A 19072-nucleotide genomic window follows, 5' to 3' on the forward strand; every position below is an offset into this window, starting at 1 on the left:
GCTGGCTACCGCTCAGTCTACCATTACTTGCTTAAATTCTATTTTTGCTTCTTTTGGTCCGTGCCAATATATTGTATCTGATAATGCTAAGGCTTTTACATCTAATTTATTTCGTAAATTCTGTTTTGACTTGTCCATCTCTCATGTAACTACTTCTGCTTATTACCCTCAACCATCTCTGGCTGAACGAGTTAACCGTAATCTCAGGTCCGCACTTATTGCCTATCATCATGAAGATCATTCCAGGTGGGACACGTCCCTGCATTGGTTAGCTTTTGCTTTGAATTCGGCGGTTCATGAATCACATAAATTTACTCCAGCCTCGTTGATGTTCAAGTTTGTTCCCAACACGCCGCTCTCTAACCTCTGGTCTCTGAGTGACATTCTACCCGAGACAACAGATCCGGACAACATTAAAGATCTTTGGAAGAAGGCTAAAGCCAATCTTAAAGTGTCTCATGAAAAGGTTAGTGAAAGGTATGATCGTGGACGGAGACCCACCCCTTTGAAGGTAGGTGACCAAGTTATGGTCAAGAACTTTGTTCCCGCGGGCAAGCTTGCCCCCAGATTTCATGGGCCTTGTATTATTCTCGATTTTCTTACGCCGGTTACATTGTTAGTAAGCAATCCAGCCACCGAGAGGATATTTAGGGTTCACCTGTCCCAGGTGAAACCGGTGTAAATTTTGTGTCATCTTGCTTCATATAATTTGATAGGAATATGAAGGTTATATTTTTTTTCGAGTTTCCACTCTTAAGGCATTCTGCTCCTTCTATAATATTTTGTTTTATATGTAAGCATTTTTTGTAAAACCTTCCCCGATCCGTTAAACTGCCATTCTGTCCTTACCATGGCCATTACCACGCTCCCGTCTCCTGCTATACACACCGTGGCTTGATTATATTAAATACCATATTAAATGCCATGGATATCTGCACGCCGCTGGCCCCTCAACCTCTCCACAAAGTCTGTGCCCTCAAAATGATGATGGTCCAACAAAATTCTGCCGCCTAGTTTTAATGTTTCAGTGCCCCCGCAGCCGCGCGGCGCCGTGCCGCGACTGGGTTTGAGGAAGGGCCCCCTCGGCCCCAGCGAGGACGACATGTGCACGGCGAGCCGGAGCTCTCCTCCCGGCCTAGGCTGAGGTGCGGCGCACGACCTGCTACTTGCCCGCAGCCTGTATATGTTCACCGCGGACGCGGCGTGTTTCAACACCTCTGCTCCCCTCATAGTGCGGGCGAGCGGTATCTCAGGGTACTTGAGGGGTCCGAGCGGCCTCCTTTGGACGCAAGCTGCAACGGCCGGTCTGGCCATCCAACTTCATCAACATCAACTACATGAACAGTTACTATAAGCAATGACTACACTTGGGAATTCAACAGCAATATTTGGTGGACATTGCAAAATTTTTCATCACTTTTAAGTATTAAAAGTTTATCTTCAGAATTCTACTTCTACAAACATAAAGACTGTACTTCACCTGCAACAACAAAATTTTGAAACTGAATCAAACCAAATTAAGAAAATCTTATAAATTTTTTTGGCAATTAATCTCCATATCTACATCAAAACTTGGACCTTGTTTTCAAACAATGTCATGTGTCACCCCTGGAGGAACTTTTGGGGGGGCGGTCTGTACCGGGCGGTACACCTCCACACCGCTAATTTAAAATGTGCGCCTGTTGAAACTCCTCTGCTGGAGGAAGTCTGAACTTTATGGACAGTATTAATTTTCAAGTTTCTCAGAAGATGTCTCTACCTGGAAATTTTGGAGTTTTTGAACTGTGCCATTTTCGACGTATTTTTCTTTTGCTTGTAGTAAGAAGTGTGATCTTTCTCTTCTAGAGGACACTACTGAAGATCAACAATAGTGCACCCTAGAGCGGAGTGAAAGAACTATTTTTTTGGAGAAGTTCTTATTTCAAAAGTTTGTTTCTTGTTAAATTTCTTTCTGTTATTGTTTAAGTTGGCTGTATACCCCTCTTTTTCCCCTTGTTTTAGATTTATCCAATCCCGAATTTCTTTGAGTAATTTCCGACCAATCCGATGTATCTTCCCCCAACTTGGATATGTTTCTGTACCCTAGCCAATAAAGTGATTGTGGGTGGGTGTTCTCTTCCCTAAAACGCCTAGAACCTTCCGCGAGAGTATTTAAACTGCTGATTTTTGGGTCTCCGGGCCACTTCTGTTCCATCTTTCAGTGTGTAAAGTACATAGCAGGGGGGCGGGAAGCGCCTCTTTCTTCTCCAGCTGTTCAACACCAGGTAATGGCCTCTTAATAACTTCTTTTCTTGCTAGGTTGGCAGTTTAACTCTCGGAGCGGGTTCGAAGCGTTTCCACCATGTAACCTTTTCCTAAAGTGTAACCAATCTTTTCATCTATTCTCTTTTAAAGCTGCATATTGGAATAGAGAGTGCTAACCCTCTCGAGCTCCCACTCACATTGTTTTGAGGTGAACTTATTTTCTCAACCTATTCTTCGTTAACGTAAAACAAATTGCTCTTTTCTAAAGTCACCTCTGTAGTATGGGATTAGCCCTTGCATTAGTGGCCTAGAGCCAGATTAGGTTTTAAAAACAAGTGTATTAGGAGTGCAGATCGCCTCCTCTCAAATTGTTATTTTAGAGGTCATGTAATTGCCCCTTTTCATTTAATAGACCTCAGTAGGTTGGGTATTTTACCCCTGTGTCTATGTCCAGTGAGGACAACTCGAAGGTGGAGTTTGGTGTGGCCTTTGAGAGGCTTAAAGTTGAGAGCGTGTGGCTCGTTTGAAAATTGAATGTTGTATGCCTCGTGGAGGCTTTTCAGTGTAATTTGGAGCAAGGACTCCTAGGCATGAATGGGGTTTTCTGCCCCTCTGTTGAAACTTGTGTTTGGGGTAAAACTGAGCTGATTGCCCAAGCATTGTGAAGTCAGGGCGCGAAGCCCAAATCCTGTAAATATTGTAACTACCCTTTGGACTTGCTACTTTGTACCTGCCATGCTTGTTATTTCTTTGTTTTTGAAAAGAAAATATAACCTTGTTAAATTTTACATTAAATTTGATTCCGTAGTTCGAGACCCGTTCACGCCCGCACCTTCTTTCACCTCTACCTACCACTAAAACACGGTAACATAAGTCTCTGGTAAGACCCCAACTAGAGTATGGTTCCAGTGTATGGGACCCTCACCAGGATTACCTGATTCAAGAACTGGAAAAAATCCAAAGAAAAGCAGCTGGATTCGTTCTGGGTGATTTCTGACAAAAGAGTAGCATTACAAAAATGTTGCAAAGTTTGGGCTGGGAAGAATTGAAAGAAGGAGAGCTGCTCGACTAAGTGGTATGTGATGTAGATGTTGATTCCCATAGGGAACCTAAAATATTATAAGTGGTATGTTCCGAGCTGTTAGCGGAGAGATGGCGTGGAATGACATTAGTAGACGAATAACTTTCCTTTTTTTTTTGCTAGGGGCTTTACGTCGCGCCGACACAGATAGGTCATATGGCGACGATGGGATAGGAAAGGCCTAGGAGTTGGAAGGAAGCGGCCGTGGCCTTAAATAAGGTACAGCCCCAGCATTTACCTGGTGTGAAAATGGGAAACCACGGAAAACCATTTTCAGGGCTGCCGATAGTGGGATTCGAACCTACTATCTCCCGGATGCAAGCTCACAGCCGCGCGCCTCCACGCGCACGGCCAACTCGCCCGGTGAATAAGTTTGAGTGGCGTTTATAAAAGTAGGAAAGATCACAATATGAAGATAAAGTTGGAATTCAAGAGGACAAATTGGGGCAAATATTCATTTATAGGAAGGGGAGTTAGGGATTGGAATAACTTACCAAGGGAGATGTTCAATAAATTTCCAATTTCTTTGAAATCAGTTAGGAAAAGGATAGGAAAACAACAGATAGGGAATTTACCACCTGGGCGACTGCCCTAAATGCAGATCAGGATTGATTGATTGATTGATAGGAACATTCTGCCATCTGTTGAGTATATACAGAAGCTGGAGAAGGTCAGAGAATCAAAGAGTGTCAAGCAGAGAAGAGTATTCTTCCATCATCAGAGGAAGTGTATATACTCTCTTGCTTGACAGGTAGTAATCAAACATGGCTGCATGCCAGGACATTACTAAGGATGAAAATCACATATATCAGAATATTAATTAAAGTGTTCATCGTTAAGCAACCAGCTAAGTACAGAATGTATTGCGGGTGAGGGTAAGCCTTCGCCTGTCATTACTGGAGTGATCATTTAGTGATTTGATTTTAAGATTACTCAACATTGGCAGAACTTAGGAACTTATCAATGTCTGATGATTCACCGGCAGGTAATTCTGGAGAGAATAAAAAAATGAATGAAGCTTATTGGTCCAGTAGAATGACCGGATGGACTGGATAACAGAGTTTTTAGTAAACTTTTAAAGATATAGATAATGAAAATGGTAATAAAACTCTTTCACACCAAATCCATCCATTGATCATTGTGTGACATGTACACCAATTGATGACATGGGTGCAATAACAGCATAAGTAGATTTTTCGCTCTTTTATGAAACCGGCATGTAAAGTTTCAATTTATTGTACCTGAGAATAAATCGGTAAATAAGTTTAAATGTTCTTTCAATTCGTATTCAAATGTAAGATGCAACATTCCTAGAGAATCTGATAAAATATTGTGAATTTCTAGGACTATATAATGGATTTAAATTCTTAAATATATGCAGTTATTGCATAAAATATGGGGAAAATGTATAAATATATAGTTTCACTTAAATATGAAGAAAATTAGGATCTGCTATGTGAAGGAAATAGGTCAGGAAGGTAGATTAAATTAATGACTCACTACTGAATTTCTGTAAATGTATTTGTCACATACACTGGTACAGTCTGGCACAAAACTTTCAACAATCAGTGAACACAGGTAATGTTTTCATTGTATCAAATTCAAATATTAAGAATAGCAGCACATCGCTATTTGATGTCCTTGGTTTTGTTAAGCTTCTGAAATTGAAACTATTTTGAACTTTGTACCCATGTCTGAATTATTCAGTATTGAAATCGGATTCGATATCGGTTTCAATTTTGGAATTTTCAGAATCCTGGGTTACAGATACTACTTAACGCTTTCAGGTTTCAAGTACATCAGCTCTTTTCTGTGTCTTTACACCTGGTTTTATTACATTAGTTAATTTTAGATCACTATAATTAAGAAATTCAGCCTTCTTATTTATGTAAGTAAATGGCTTGAAACAGGAAGTATATGTCTGGGATGCTGAAACAATACCATTTTTGTAGTGAAGTTTTACAAATTTCTGAATTGAAAATTTGTAACCCTTCACTATAGGAACACTTAAAAACAAAGGTTTGAGTGCTGATGCCCAGTCTTTTATTAAATTACCTGGCATAGCTTCATGAAATGGCTCTGGATTCCTTCTACATTCTTTCATTATGCTGATGTACTCCCAACAGTTTCTATATGTTCAACTTGCTTGAGGAGCATACCATACCATACGGTCGTCACACTGACTGAAAGAATGACCTCTTACTGGAAAGAGGTGCTCTGCCTCGACATTAAATACCCTACTTAGCCATGCACAGAACATTACCATGGTACTGATTTTGTTTTGGCCTCCACAGGAATCGGGCAGCAATACAACCTTTTTTATGTGAGGCCTTCTTTCAAGATTTTGACTAATAACCTGATAAAGAAAAGAACAGACTGAATTTGGATCTTTCTTCGATTCCGACTCAAGAAAACAAGAGAAGTTACTACTTCCATCATTCAATATGCAAAGCCACAAAAGCCTCTTATAGAACTGAGCGGTTACATTTAGATGATGTAGCGGAAGATTTGGGCATAGTTAAATTCCAGTATGAGTAAAGTGGAATCGTGATAGCTCGCCTTGGCCAGTACATCTGATTTTAATCCATTATAAGCCCCAACTCTTTTATGAAACACTAGCTGATGTACCCATGCTTCGCTACGGGATTCTCAGAAAGACTGATTTTGTGGTTTTCCTAACTGAAATTCCATAGGTCATTACAAAATCGTAAGTATGAATGTAGCGATTAAAGGCAATGCTATCATATAAAATACTCGATCAAATGGAAAGCCGCACGTTTTATCACTTTTAACGAACAGTGCTGCAGTTAGATTGCGGTGCCAATCTAATAGTCCAAAGTTCCAGAGCTGGGATGACCAGGCCGCAGATTGCCATGAACACTCATCTGCCATTATTCCGATAAATATGCACACTGTTCATTCCAATCAGTGCCTCAGAGTAGGGATTGAATAGCCCGAATGCTATGATGATCCAGTGTGTTACATACCAGTAGTATCAGAAAATTTATAAACCAGGGGAATGGCATGCTAAAGAAGAAAGTTACCTAACTCCCCAGCTACTTCCCATCAATATTCATGCAGGCTGTTACACTCTGTACGACTGGGCGAGTTGACCGTGTGGTTAGCGGTGCGCAGCTGAGAGCTTGCATCCGAGAGGTAGTGGATTCGAACCCCATTGTCGGCAGCGATGAAGATGGTATTCCGTGGTTTCCCACTTTCACACCAGTTAAATGCTGGGCCTGTATCTTAATTAAGGTCTAAGGCACTCCTAGCCCTTTCCTATCCCATCGTCGCCATAAAACCTATCTATGTCGGTGCGGCGTAAATCAAATAAAAAATAATCTGTACGCAGCAGTAATCCTATCTACCGGAGATGAGGGGCAACAGAAGACACAAAGCACATCACGACAAACAATGGTCAATGTAATGTTATTGTTCATCAATGTTATGAGCTTTCTATATTGTAGGCCTTCTCATTTAGTTTTCTTTCGACTCTGTGATTTGTAAAATATTTTATGCCGTAAATTGTAGTTTCTTATTCTCCGAATTTACATACCGATTTTCATTAAATACTGTTTACCCATTTTCTCGTAACTCAGCGCTGATATGGACTTAGTAACAAAAATCCAAATTCATGAATATCTTTGTGATCATAGCCAGTACGGTAACAATGTATAAGACATGAATAATAGGAAATTTAATACTATATAACCTTAGTTATGTAGCATTCATCGATTACAGCTCTAATTAGAAATATTTGAGAATTACATTTTAGGCCTTCCCCTAAACTACCATTTCACTCAGCGTGAATAAAATAATTTACAGCCTAGACTATAGCGACGTATTTGCTGACTTTGCATACCGATTTTCATCAACATAGGACTACTAATAACAACAATATTTGAAAATTAAATTTTAGGCCTTCCCCTAAACTACCATTTTTCTCAGCGTGAATACAATTATTGATAGCCTAGATTGTAGCAACTTATTCCCCAACTTTGTATACCCATTTTATTTAAAATAGACCACTAATAACAAATAGTTGAGAATTCAATTTTAGGCCTTCCCCTAAACTACCATTTCACTCAGCGCGATTAAAATGATTTATAGCCTAGATTGTAGAGGCTCATCCTCCGACTTCACATACCGATTTTCATTAGACCACTAATAACATAAATAGTTGAGAATTCAATTTTAGGCCTTCCCCTAAACTACCATTTCACTCAGCGTGAGTAAAATGATTTATAGCCTAGATTGTAGAGGCTCATCCTCCGACTTCACATACCGATTTTCATTAAATTCTCTTCAACCGTTTTCTCGTGATGCGTGTACATACATACATACAGACAGACAGACAGACAGACAGACAGACAGACAGAAATTACGGAAAAGTAAAAAGTGCATTTTCTTGTTTCTATGGACATGACCGATACAGAAATATCATTATTTTCAGATTCTGAGCAATGTACAGACAAAACTCTTATTTTATATATATAGATGTATTCTGATTTACATGCACTATCAGGATTTGTTTCATTTTAACCTTGCATTCTGCACAGTAGTCACACTTATCAGTCCTTGGCTGCTGAAATGAAAAGTCACTGTTTGCTCTGAAATACTTATGTATTGTAACTCATTTTTAGTGGTTTCCCATCTTTTATAAAAATATTGTTTGAAACCAATATACAGTTTTACTACATTCAAAACAGGGTCCTCAAAGTATTTTTGGATTGTTTTTGCTCGACTGTAATGAGCTTCCTTGTGGGGAATCTGCATCCAGTGCTCTTCAATAAGTTCCCACACATTTCAGATTATTTTGGTTGGACGATTGTTCTGTGTGCCCCTGCATTCCTCCAAGACTCCACCTGTAATGATTATTGAAGTAAAAGCACTTTGATTCCTCATTTTGCATTTCTAATTATCACAAACCAGAGTATGTAAATTGCAGAATACACTCACCTGTTTCCAGTGTGTTTTGTACAGTCCTTAGTCTCATTTCTGATATTGCAGTACAGAGAGTAGAAACTGTCTACAGACTGCCTTGTCATCATTCTTGACTTTGACACAGTAGCTCTGCTCGTTTGTCTGATCTTGTTTCTGAAACTTTTTTTCTTTCTTCCTCATATAAACCAGTAAGATCGTATCTTGCAGCACTTTATCACGAGTGTCGCAAAATGATTTATGACATTCCTTTTCTTCTTCATGATTTACAGTCTCAAAGCAACTGAAAATGTATTGATTAATCAATAAAAGAAGTAAAAACCTAACAGTTAGTATGGCTTATTTTTAACAAAACATTCTAAATACAAAGTAAGAAATACTAGGACATATATAGTACCTTTTTCTGCAGCATTTATTCATTCTTCGGAATACCTTCTTCTTCATTTCCTTTCCAGATCAAGATATGTGATATGTTGCACTGAATGTCAAGAATGGCCCTAATGGATGACAGAGTTAATCTACTCCATACAAACAGAGTGAGTTTCTCTCACCAGTTGGCTGGCAGGAGCGCCTAGCTTATCTGTCTCCCACTGAAACCTTACACGGTAACTAATAATAATAATAATAATAATCGTATGGCCTCAGCTACCGTGTGCAGACATTTCGATTTGACGCCATCTGGCTGTTTGCTCGTCAATTTCGATGTTCCGTTTTACTCTAGGCCCACTAGATGACAGACAGAATAAACCGGATCTCTCTTGGGCGTCTATACACGGTAACTGTAGTACACGAACTGCATCCACGTGATTTTCTTAATTCTTATTTTCTTCATTTTAATTGTTACTTCATGTCATACACAGACAAAGTGGTGTCCTCGTTGCTATGCCACGGAGCAGAGAGTGATGAGTCTACGGGAGGCCAAGCGATGAGAGAAACTCACTGTACAATCCATACACCAACATGTGCACTCAGCAAAGAGGATACAGAATTCTAAACAGATCCAATATTGGTATTTGTGTCAGATAGTGTATAACATGAGAGTTTTTACTCCAAGATGGTGAAGAAAAAGAATATTTGATGGTGGGAGTTTCAATTTATTTCTGCACTGTATCATAATACAAACATAATTGATAAAACGTAAAAAAAAAATCCTAGAATTTTACTGAACCAGCCTGGACAATTTTTCCACTCTTGAATCAAGAACAATCCTGGTTTTCTGGGATATTTAACAACCCTACACTTTTTATATTAACTGTGATGGTCTAGAAAGATGTCAATGTAAAAAAATATATAGCGGCTGAACCACTGGCAATGACGAATAAATTCAAGTACCTGGGCTCAGCTATTACCACCGATATGATGACTGATGATGAAGTGAAACACTGCATCAACATTGGATGGACCAAATGGCATTTGCTGACAGGCATCTTATGTGACAGGAGGATGCCTATAAAGTTCCAAGGCAAGATGTATGAGACTGTTGTTAGGTTTGCCCTCACTTATGGCTCTGAGTGTTGGAAAAGGCAAAAGAAGCATGGTCAGCAAATGCATGTAATGGAAATGATCAGCGGGTGCCACTCTCTTGGACCGAGTGCGCAATGAGCATATACAAAGATCATTTATCAATCAGCGAGAAATTGGAAGAGTGGCTGTTGCACTGGTACGAACGCGCACAACGTCCAGATGAAGATCATCCCGTTAAGTGAGCTCTTGCAATCGAGGAACCAAGGAGAGGGCGCAACATGGTAGCGTGCTGCCCATAAAAGCCTTGAATAGCAACGGCATTCCAGTGGCGGAGACATCCAACCACTGGAAGTACTCTCTAAGGATCGGAAGAGCCAACCCTGAGTGATACTCGGGAGTGTCCATTGTGGGCACATATATGGCCAGGAAAGAAGAATTTATTTACAGAGCGAGTAGTACGGGATTGGAATACTTCATCAAGGGAAATGTTTCATAAATTTCCAGGTTCTTTAAAAACATTTAAGAAAAAGCATTTGATAGGGAATCTGCCAACTGGACAACAACCCTAAATGCGGTCGGTCGGTTGAGCTGTCCTTCAAGTAACCGATTTTGAACAGTTTTTTGCACCACTGTGGTGCCAACTGCCCCTCGAGTTGCTGTTGCAGACGCAGTGCGCTGTGCCACAGCCATACTCCGAATATGGTGGTGCTCCCTCTCAGTGTTGCGATGGGGACGTCTAGAGCACAGTCTTCTTGCGAGCGTACCCTCTCGTGACCACTGCAGGCAGCATGCATGCAGAGTGGAGACATTCCTGCCAAGTCATTCTGCAATAGCATGGATGAAAATCCACCTTCCCGTAGCCCTATTATAAGGCCTCGTTCAACCACAGTGAGCTGTTGTTGACCCACTCACAGTCACACAGGTAACTAATGCTCTTGCACAGTATAACCCGTATTTAAAACAAACCTCATGTTCAACATCATGGGGCCACTACTAGCATCTGTTACGACCGTTCTACGACATCTTACCTTCTGCCATCTGTTGCATTCTACTGATCGCTTGCCCAGCTGTTTACTGACTGGCTTGTTCTCCGGCACTGCTCTTCCTGCCTGGCTGTGACGTCACACCTACGTGATCTTCGTTGAGTAACTTCTCGAATCTCTTCACTTCGTATATAAGCAAGCCATTCCTTCGTTTCGATGGTCAGACATTTAGTGCATATTAACTCAAGTGGAGAGAGCGAACTGTTCGCTGGCGGCTGGCCCGTAGCGATGTTTTATTTCCTTTTAATTTGTGAATAGCTGCATTGTGCTTCAACAGACTGGATGAGCAAAATTTTATAAGTTGTTGTGGTCCTTCATTCTTTTAATCAAGAATTGAACTTTGAATGATTGATCATTTTGTGGCTTCTTGGTCTCCATTGTAAAAGAGTCCTTCTGACCAAAAATCTTAATCAATTTCATAACTTTAAAAAACTAATTGTGCTTGGACGAATGATAGAAGTGTTGCCACCTTTGGACATTTTCTACAGGCCCGAGTGGTCGCTTACATCACCGAAGTAGTAGTGTTTAAGCAGTCTGGAAGGATTCCCCCCCCTCTTCCTTTCTTTCCTTTCGTATTCACTCTGTCCCCCTTTTCTTTCCTTTATTCCGATATTGAGTAATCTAATTCTCTTTCCTCCCGATGTGTTTTAGCTCTCTTTCCCTCTTTGAGGTTTCAAATAAAGATTGTAAGTGTGGCCTTTAATTGGTATGGTGAAGTGTACTAATCCCCCCTTTTTATTGGATGCCGTGTAATCTATTAGGTACTAATTGTGTTTTCTCTTTTGAATGCGGGTCTTCAACTTTAGCTGAATATTATAACTGGTATCCCCAAGAATTCTTAATCATTATTTGTCTCGATTGTATTCTGGTCGTCAAGTGGGCTGAGCCCTTATCATATGTTTGTATTTCCTATCCTTCAACTGATTATATATATTACCTGTTCTAGTCATTTATGCTTAAAATATAGCTTGTTGTAAAATTGATTCTTCACTCTTGCATTTGGTTCGATGTATGTATCCTCTGTCCTCTCACTCCTTGCTTATTCTTTTTTTTTAAACTCGGTACCTACCACGGACAGCCCTCTCGGTTAGCCCGCTAAGCTTCCGCTGCCTCCGTCGATTGGATGAAGCTAAGCCCGATATACTAATTTCTCTTGGTGTCGTTCCTGTTTATTGAGGTGTCGGGCATATGCCTTTCAGTGGTTTAGCAAGTTTCCACCAGTGAAATAATATTTGCTCGCCTCAAGCGTTCAGCGGCCCTCATACTGACCCAATACGCCACACATCATGCTAATGTGATTTGAGGGAAATTTTAATCAACGTCATCTTTCAGATGTATGCCTACCAACATTCATTAATATAGCACAACCCCTTCTTGATGTCTGGATATTTTTTTCTACCAGTGTATATATTTCAGAGGGGCAGAAAGGGCAGTGAAAGAAAGTGCACAGATCAAAAAGGGGAACATATGAAGCAGTTTTTTTAAATTCAGAAACTAAATTACAGTTGACTATAATTTATTTTGGAGGGGTGCTACCAAGCTGAGGTGATAAAGGCATTCTATACTTGGTTTACATGCAAGATGGAAAATTTAGAAACAAGACTTCAACTTGTGGATAGATACATAGCCCTGGAGTTCACTCAGCCTACACTAGAAATTAGCATGAGGTTATAATGATAATGGCGGGTCTTTTGAGCTAATGCTGTACAGGCAAGTATGGGGCCTTATATATGTTGAATTTTAATGATGAAGACGGCATACAGACGCAACCCCCAAGCCATCATAATTAACCAATGAAGGTTAAAATACTCGATCCAGCCAGGAATCAGACCCAGGATCCCCTGTACCAAAGGCCAGAAAGGTCTCTAAACATTTAGCCATGGAGCCAGACAGTATGGGGACAAGGCTACTGAGCTAACTAGTCTACCCCGCTTAATGCTGAGGTCACAGAAAGTGGAAACCTAAACCTTCATGGCCTGTATATAGATTAGTTTGCTGTTTTCTTTTGTTGGAAGGGTTTTTTAAAAGTAAGGATCATTTCACAATAAAATAATGGCTACTGAATAATTCTGAACAATTTATGTTTCATATTTTGTCCAATTCTACACACATTCAGCTACTCTTCTACTGGTAGATATCTTAGTGCTCTTATTTCCTCCACCCACCAATATTACATGCTTACCTATCCATGTAATATCACAGTCATTGTTGTTTTAATTAAAGATCTTATGGAATACAAGTTTAAAAATTCAATCAATCAATATCAATCAATCAATCAATCAATCAATCAATACTGATCTGCATTTAGGGCAGTTGCCCAGGTGGCAGATTCTCTATCTGTTGCTTTCCTATCCTTTTCCTAAATGATTTCAAAGAAATTGGAAATTTATTGAACGTCTCCCTTGGTAAGTTATTCCAATCCCTAACTCCCCTTCCTATAAATGAATATTTGCCCCAGTTTGTCCTCTTGAATTCCTACTTTATCTTCATATTGTGATCTTTCCTACTTTTATAAACGCCATTCAAACTTATTCGTCTACTAATGTCATTCCACACTATCTCTCCGCTGACAGCTCGGAACATACCACTTACGAATGGATGAAATTAGATATTTTGCACCAATAGGGCATGTCAAAAACATATCAGATGTAAGGATTTTCAGGCGTTTGTTCTATTAACCAGCGTTTCGTCTTAGGTCTGACACTAGACTCGTCAGTCACTAGACACCCAGCGTCAGTGGGTAGGGTCTGACACATCCCACTCTGACGAGTCTAGTGTCAGACCTAAGACGAAACGCTGGTTAATAGAGCAAACACCTGAAAAGCCTTACATCTGATATGTTTTTTACATACCACTTAGTCGAGCAGCTCTTCTTCTTTCTCTCAATTCTTACCAACCCAAACTTTGCAACATTTTTGTAACGCTACTCTTTTGTCGGAAATCACCCAGAACAAATCGAGCTGCTTTTCTTTGGATTTTTTCCAGTTCTTGAATCAGGTAATCCTGGTGAGGGTCCCATACACTGGAACCATACTCTAGTTGGGGTCTTACCAGAGACTTATATGCCCTCTCCTTTACTTCCTTACTACAACCCCTAAACACCCTCATAACCATGTGCAGAGATCTGTACCCTTTATTTACAATCATATTTATGTGATTACCCCAATGAAGATATTTCCTTATATTAACACCTAGATACTTACAATGATCCCCAAAAGGAACTTTCACCCCATCAACGCAGTAATTAAAAATGAGAGGACTTTTCCTATTTGTGAAACTCACAACCTGACTTTTAACCCCGTTTATCAACATACCATTGCCTGCTGTCCATCTCACAACATTTTCGAGGTCACGTTGCAGTTACTCACAATCTTTTTTTTTTTTTTTTGCTAGGGGTTTTACGTCGCACCGACACAGATAGGTCTTTTGGCGACGATGGGATAGGAAAGGCCTAGGAGTTGGAAGGAAGTGGCCGTGGCCTTAATTAAGGTACAGCCCCAGCATTTGCCTGGTGTGAAAATGGGAAACCACGGAAAACCATTTTCAGGGCTGCCGATAGTGGGATTCGAACCTACTATCTCCCGGATGCAAGCTAACAGCCGCGCGCCTCTACGCGCACGGCCAACTCGCCCGGTACTCACAATCTTGTAACTTATTTATCACTCTATAGAGAATAACATCATCCCCAAAAAGCCTTACCTCCGACTCCACTCCTTTACTCATATCATTTATATATATAAGAAAACATAAAGGTCCGTTAATACTGCCTTGAGGAATTCCCCTCTTAATTATTACAGGGTCAGATAAAGCTTCACCTACACTAATTCTCTGAGAGCTATTTTCTAGAAATATAGCAACCCATTCAGTCACTCTTTTGTCTAGTCCAGTTGCACTCATTTTTGCCAGTAGTCTCCCATGATCCACCCTATCAAATGCTTTAGACAGGTCAGTCGCGATACAGTCCATTTGACCTCCAGAATCCAAGATATCTGCTATATCTTGCTGGAATCCTACAAGTTGAGCTTCAGTGGAATAACCTTTCCTAAAACCGAATTGCCTTCCATCAAACCAGTTATTAATTTCACAAACATGTGTAATATAATCAGAAAGAATGCCTTCCCAAAGCTTACATACAATGCATGTCGAACTTACTGGCCTGTATTTTTCAGCTTTATGTCTATCACCCTTTCCTTTATACACAGGGGCTACTATAGCAACTCTCCATTCATCTGGTATAGCTCCTCCGACCTAACAATAATCAAATAAGTACTTCAGATATGCTACTATATCCCAACCCATTGTCTTTAGTATATCCCCAGAAATCTTATCAATTCCAGCCGCTTTTCTAGTTTTCAACTTTTGTAACTTATTGTAAATGTCATTGTTATCATATGTAAATTTTATTACTTCTTTGGCCTTAGTCTCCTCCTCTATCTTGACATTATCCTTGTAACCAACAATCTTTACATTCTGCTGACTGAATACTTCTGCCTTTTGAAGATCCTCACATGCACACTCCCCTTGTTCATTAATTATTCCTGGAATGTCCTTCTTGGAACCTGTTTCTGCCTTAAAATACCTATACATATCCTTCCATTTTTCACTAAAATTTGTATGACTGCCAATTATGCTTGCCATCATGTTATCCTTAGCTGCCTTCTTTGCTAGATTCAATTTTCTAGTAAGTTCCTTCAATTTCTCCTTACTTCCACAGCCATTTCTAACTCTATTTCTTTCCAGTCTGCACCTCCTTCTTAGTCTCTTTATTTCTCTATTATAATAAGGTGGGTCTTTACCATTCCTTACCACCCTTACAGGTACAAACCTGTTTTTGCATTCCTCAACAATTTCTTTAAACCCATCCTGGAGTCTGTTTACATTTTTATTTACCGTTTTCCACCGATTGATATACAGGATGGTCAGAAACAATGTGAACCGGGCTTACATCTGATATGTTTATCAGAGTTGGTCGTGCTGATAAATAATTAGAAAGAAATAACTCAATATCCCTCGCCGTTGTCATTCAGCTGCTCAATTTAGCCCATCAGCGGGCGAATTCAAATGGGCTTTACAATGCGGTGTTGCTAAATCTGTACGTGGCTTAACACCGGCATGAGAGCACCAGGGGAGGGGTTTGAATATAGGGCTGCGAGCTGACAGCATCGCCCCTAAGCAAGTGCGTTACGGTGTCACACCGGCTGAAAGCAACAGTGTGTTTATGTTTCGTGCTGATTTTTGGCATGGTTCTCAAGCTGGTCTTAACTCGTTTAGCAACACGGCCATGCAAAGTGATCTGATTGGCTAGCTCCAGCAGCTGAATGACAACAGCGAGGAGTATTGAGTTATGATTTATCAGTATGACCAACCCTCTAATGCTCATATACCCGGTTCATTTCTGACCACCATATATATTGTAAAAGCTTAATGGATAATTTTGATTTAATCATTACCAAAATTAAACAAAAATTCCTGTCACCTAATTTTTTAAAATCTAACATCTCACAAACATATTTTGTAAAGTCTGCAGCTACATTTGAAATGATTTGATTTACAAGTCATTTAGAAAAAAGTCAGGTTCTTTTAATAATGATAAATGGCAATGGTATGAAAACCACAAGAGAACATTAACATTTTTAATATGCCTTTTAACTGTGCAAATAGCAAATTCAAACTTAATTATTATTACATGCAACTCTCATTACCTAGTACATATGCTCCAGACTGAAAGGTCTTGAAGTCACTGTAAATTTCAGCTGTCCATTCAAATTTTAGTTGAGTATACAGATATGTCATTGGCTTTTCATCTGAAAATGTAGAACAAAGCAATGTATTACATTTCTTGTAGGAATGCTTACAGCTGGAAAGGATGACTCATAAACCTGACCTCGTTGATGGTAGATGGCCTCATTTAAACCTCATACTGTTATTCATACACACTGTAGGTGTTTGAATGTTGGTGTATCACCTACTGCTATTGACATGCAAACAGTGGTTGTAATAGCCATTGTTTTGAGGATAAAAATAACTAGATAGCCATCCCTTCTTTGTTCTAACCATAAGAGAAAAAGGAAGAGGTGCTTATTTGAAACAACAAAGGTATTGACAAAAATGCAGAAAGGCCTGAAAGTGTATGAAAATGAAACACTCCTTATGGCTCAGAAATCTAAGGGTAGAAAAAATACCTACTGAGCAGAGGAGCCAAACCATTCTTAAATAAAGAATATTTCTAGGACAGTGTAAACATTGAAAAAGAGAAAATAAGGAGTTAAATAATGCTTCCAATAACTTCCATTTGGTTTAACTGTTTCCATTTCAATATTTACATTTTAAAAAATTTGATTGATTAATTTTTCATACAAACTTTCAATTTTAGATAAGCAAGCTCATGATCTCAATGCTGGGCCCTTTAAAATGATAATCATCATCATCAATCTGAATGATTTGTATTTGGAGCACAAAGTGTTCCAACATGAAAATGCTGGTTCTTCCAAACATACCAGAACATGTGTTAGGTGTTCATATCTACACTGGCTGACAAAAAATTTGAAGTAAGCAGAAGAAATGGTCAGATGTTAAGCCTGGAACCGGCAAGCAGTTTACCTTCAAGCGGCAAGCATTTAGGCGAGTTTTGCAAGCATCTTCTAAAAAATTCATAAAAATGTTGTTTTTCAATTTATTTTTACGTATAACAAGTCATTTTATTCAGAAAAGGACGAAGAATACTATAGTAAGAAATTAAACTTACCAATTTAGTATCCTGCAGCACTAGGGGCGAAGTATCCAACATACGCTAAGTATTCCAAAATAATCCGAAAGTTCTGGGCAAAGTGTACGTAAAGAGTAATAGTATTTGACAATTTTACTATATACAAAATTTGAACAATTTAATGCTGATTAAAAATATGTGCAAAAGGTTTCACTACATTGAAGTATTGTAAAGTAAAATAGAACTGAAGTAACACAGGCACATCGCACCAAGACGTGAGTCTACTTCGTCAGATTCATCCTCGCTACTTTCGAAGTGGCTCAGCTTTCTTCCTGCTTTCATAGGCCTCCAAAAATGTTCTAATTTATGGTAGTACTGTTGATGGACATTACAATTACATCCTGGGCACAAGAAGTGGGTGGGTGACTTTTTTTCTGCAGTCAAACAGACAGGGCACAACCGCAGTTTCTTTCCTGGGAGGCGTACGAGCTGATGTCCCTTTTCTCCTGAAGGTCCAGGTGGAATGTTTTGAAGAGTTTCTTCATCTACAAGACCTTCGACAAAACTAACCATAAATTCCTCCTGTTCAAGGGGTTTGTCGGTGTTCAAACTATAGAGTATGTAGGCATCAAAAATTACCATTACCAAGAGGTGATGGAATATTTCTTTCCAGTCGAAACGTTTGAGTGACATGACTTTAGAAAAAATGGAAATACGTTATTTGCGATTTTGAAGTGTACCACTATTTTTCAATGTCATTATTAGGGTTCAGACCCATATTTATAACTAGAGAAATGATTTTTTTCATTTCATACTGTAACGTCAACCCATCTTTGCAGACGTGAATACGGACCCATATTTCTGGAATTCGTTTTATTTCGTATAATTTCCTGTGCGTATGTATTTATTAGTTTCAGTCACTAAAAGATTCCGGATAGCATTGGAGAAAAACAAATAGAAATATGTTAGATGAGGACTGATCCTGGGAGGGCAATTTCATATACCAGCGTTTCGAACCTTGAACTTCTCTTCCACTTTTATTTTTGGCTCTGGAGGATAAACTCTTATCCACTTCGGTTCTGTTTTCTCAACTGCATTACCGTCAGTATCATTATTGTCATCAATGGCTGGTTCATTGTGTTCCATATCATCGTCAATAACAGTGTTGAAATCACTTAGCCCAGGCTCATATAACACGCCACTACCTGACGAATTATTGTCAACATCATCGTCAATTCCTTCTAAAAGTACGTCACTATCACCTTCGCCGTCCAGATCAAACAAACAATTACGAATTTCACTACTTCGCTGACAATTCACTCATTTTGCGCCACGAAAGCTAATGCACACCGGACAACCACAGCAAGCACAACAAAATGACCGTCTGCAAAGCGCTCTCGTTTTTCCACGTGTATACCACACACTCTGTCACACTAAACTACTTCAGAATTATGGTGTATTAATAGAGTAGAGTTTCCTCTTCAATATGATGCAAAATATGTCATAATGATGTTGAGTGTCAAGGCGCTATCTCGAAATTAGTCAGTGCTGGCGTAATGCATCTCGATAGCGACTCTGCCGGTTGAGTAACAG

The 19072-nt window shown here is 39.5% G+C and overlaps 1 protein-coding gene across 4 annotated transcripts in view; it reads right to left on the minus strand.

Annotated features, from left to right (window-relative positions):
* LOC136875357 (probable peptidoglycan muropeptide transporter SLC46) overlaps positions 1 to 19072 on the minus strand; it is a 175403-nt gene that overhangs the window by 39086 nt on the left and 117245 nt on the right. For all 4 annotated transcript variants that reach the window (XM_067148900.2, XM_067148902.2, XM_067148901.2 and 1 more), the window contains one exon: positions 16476 to 16577. In XM_067148900.2, the coding sequence (XP_067005001.1) occupies positions 16476 to 16577 (102 nt within the window). The remainder of the gene's footprint in view (positions 1 to 16475; positions 16578 to 19072) is intronic.

This window comes from Anabrus simplex, chromosome 6, assembly GCF_040414725.1.
Source record: "Anabrus simplex isolate iqAnaSimp1 chromosome 6, ASM4041472v1, whole genome shotgun sequence".
Lineage (NCBI taxonomy): Eukaryota > Metazoa > Arthropoda > Insecta > Orthoptera > Tettigoniidae > Anabrus > Anabrus simplex.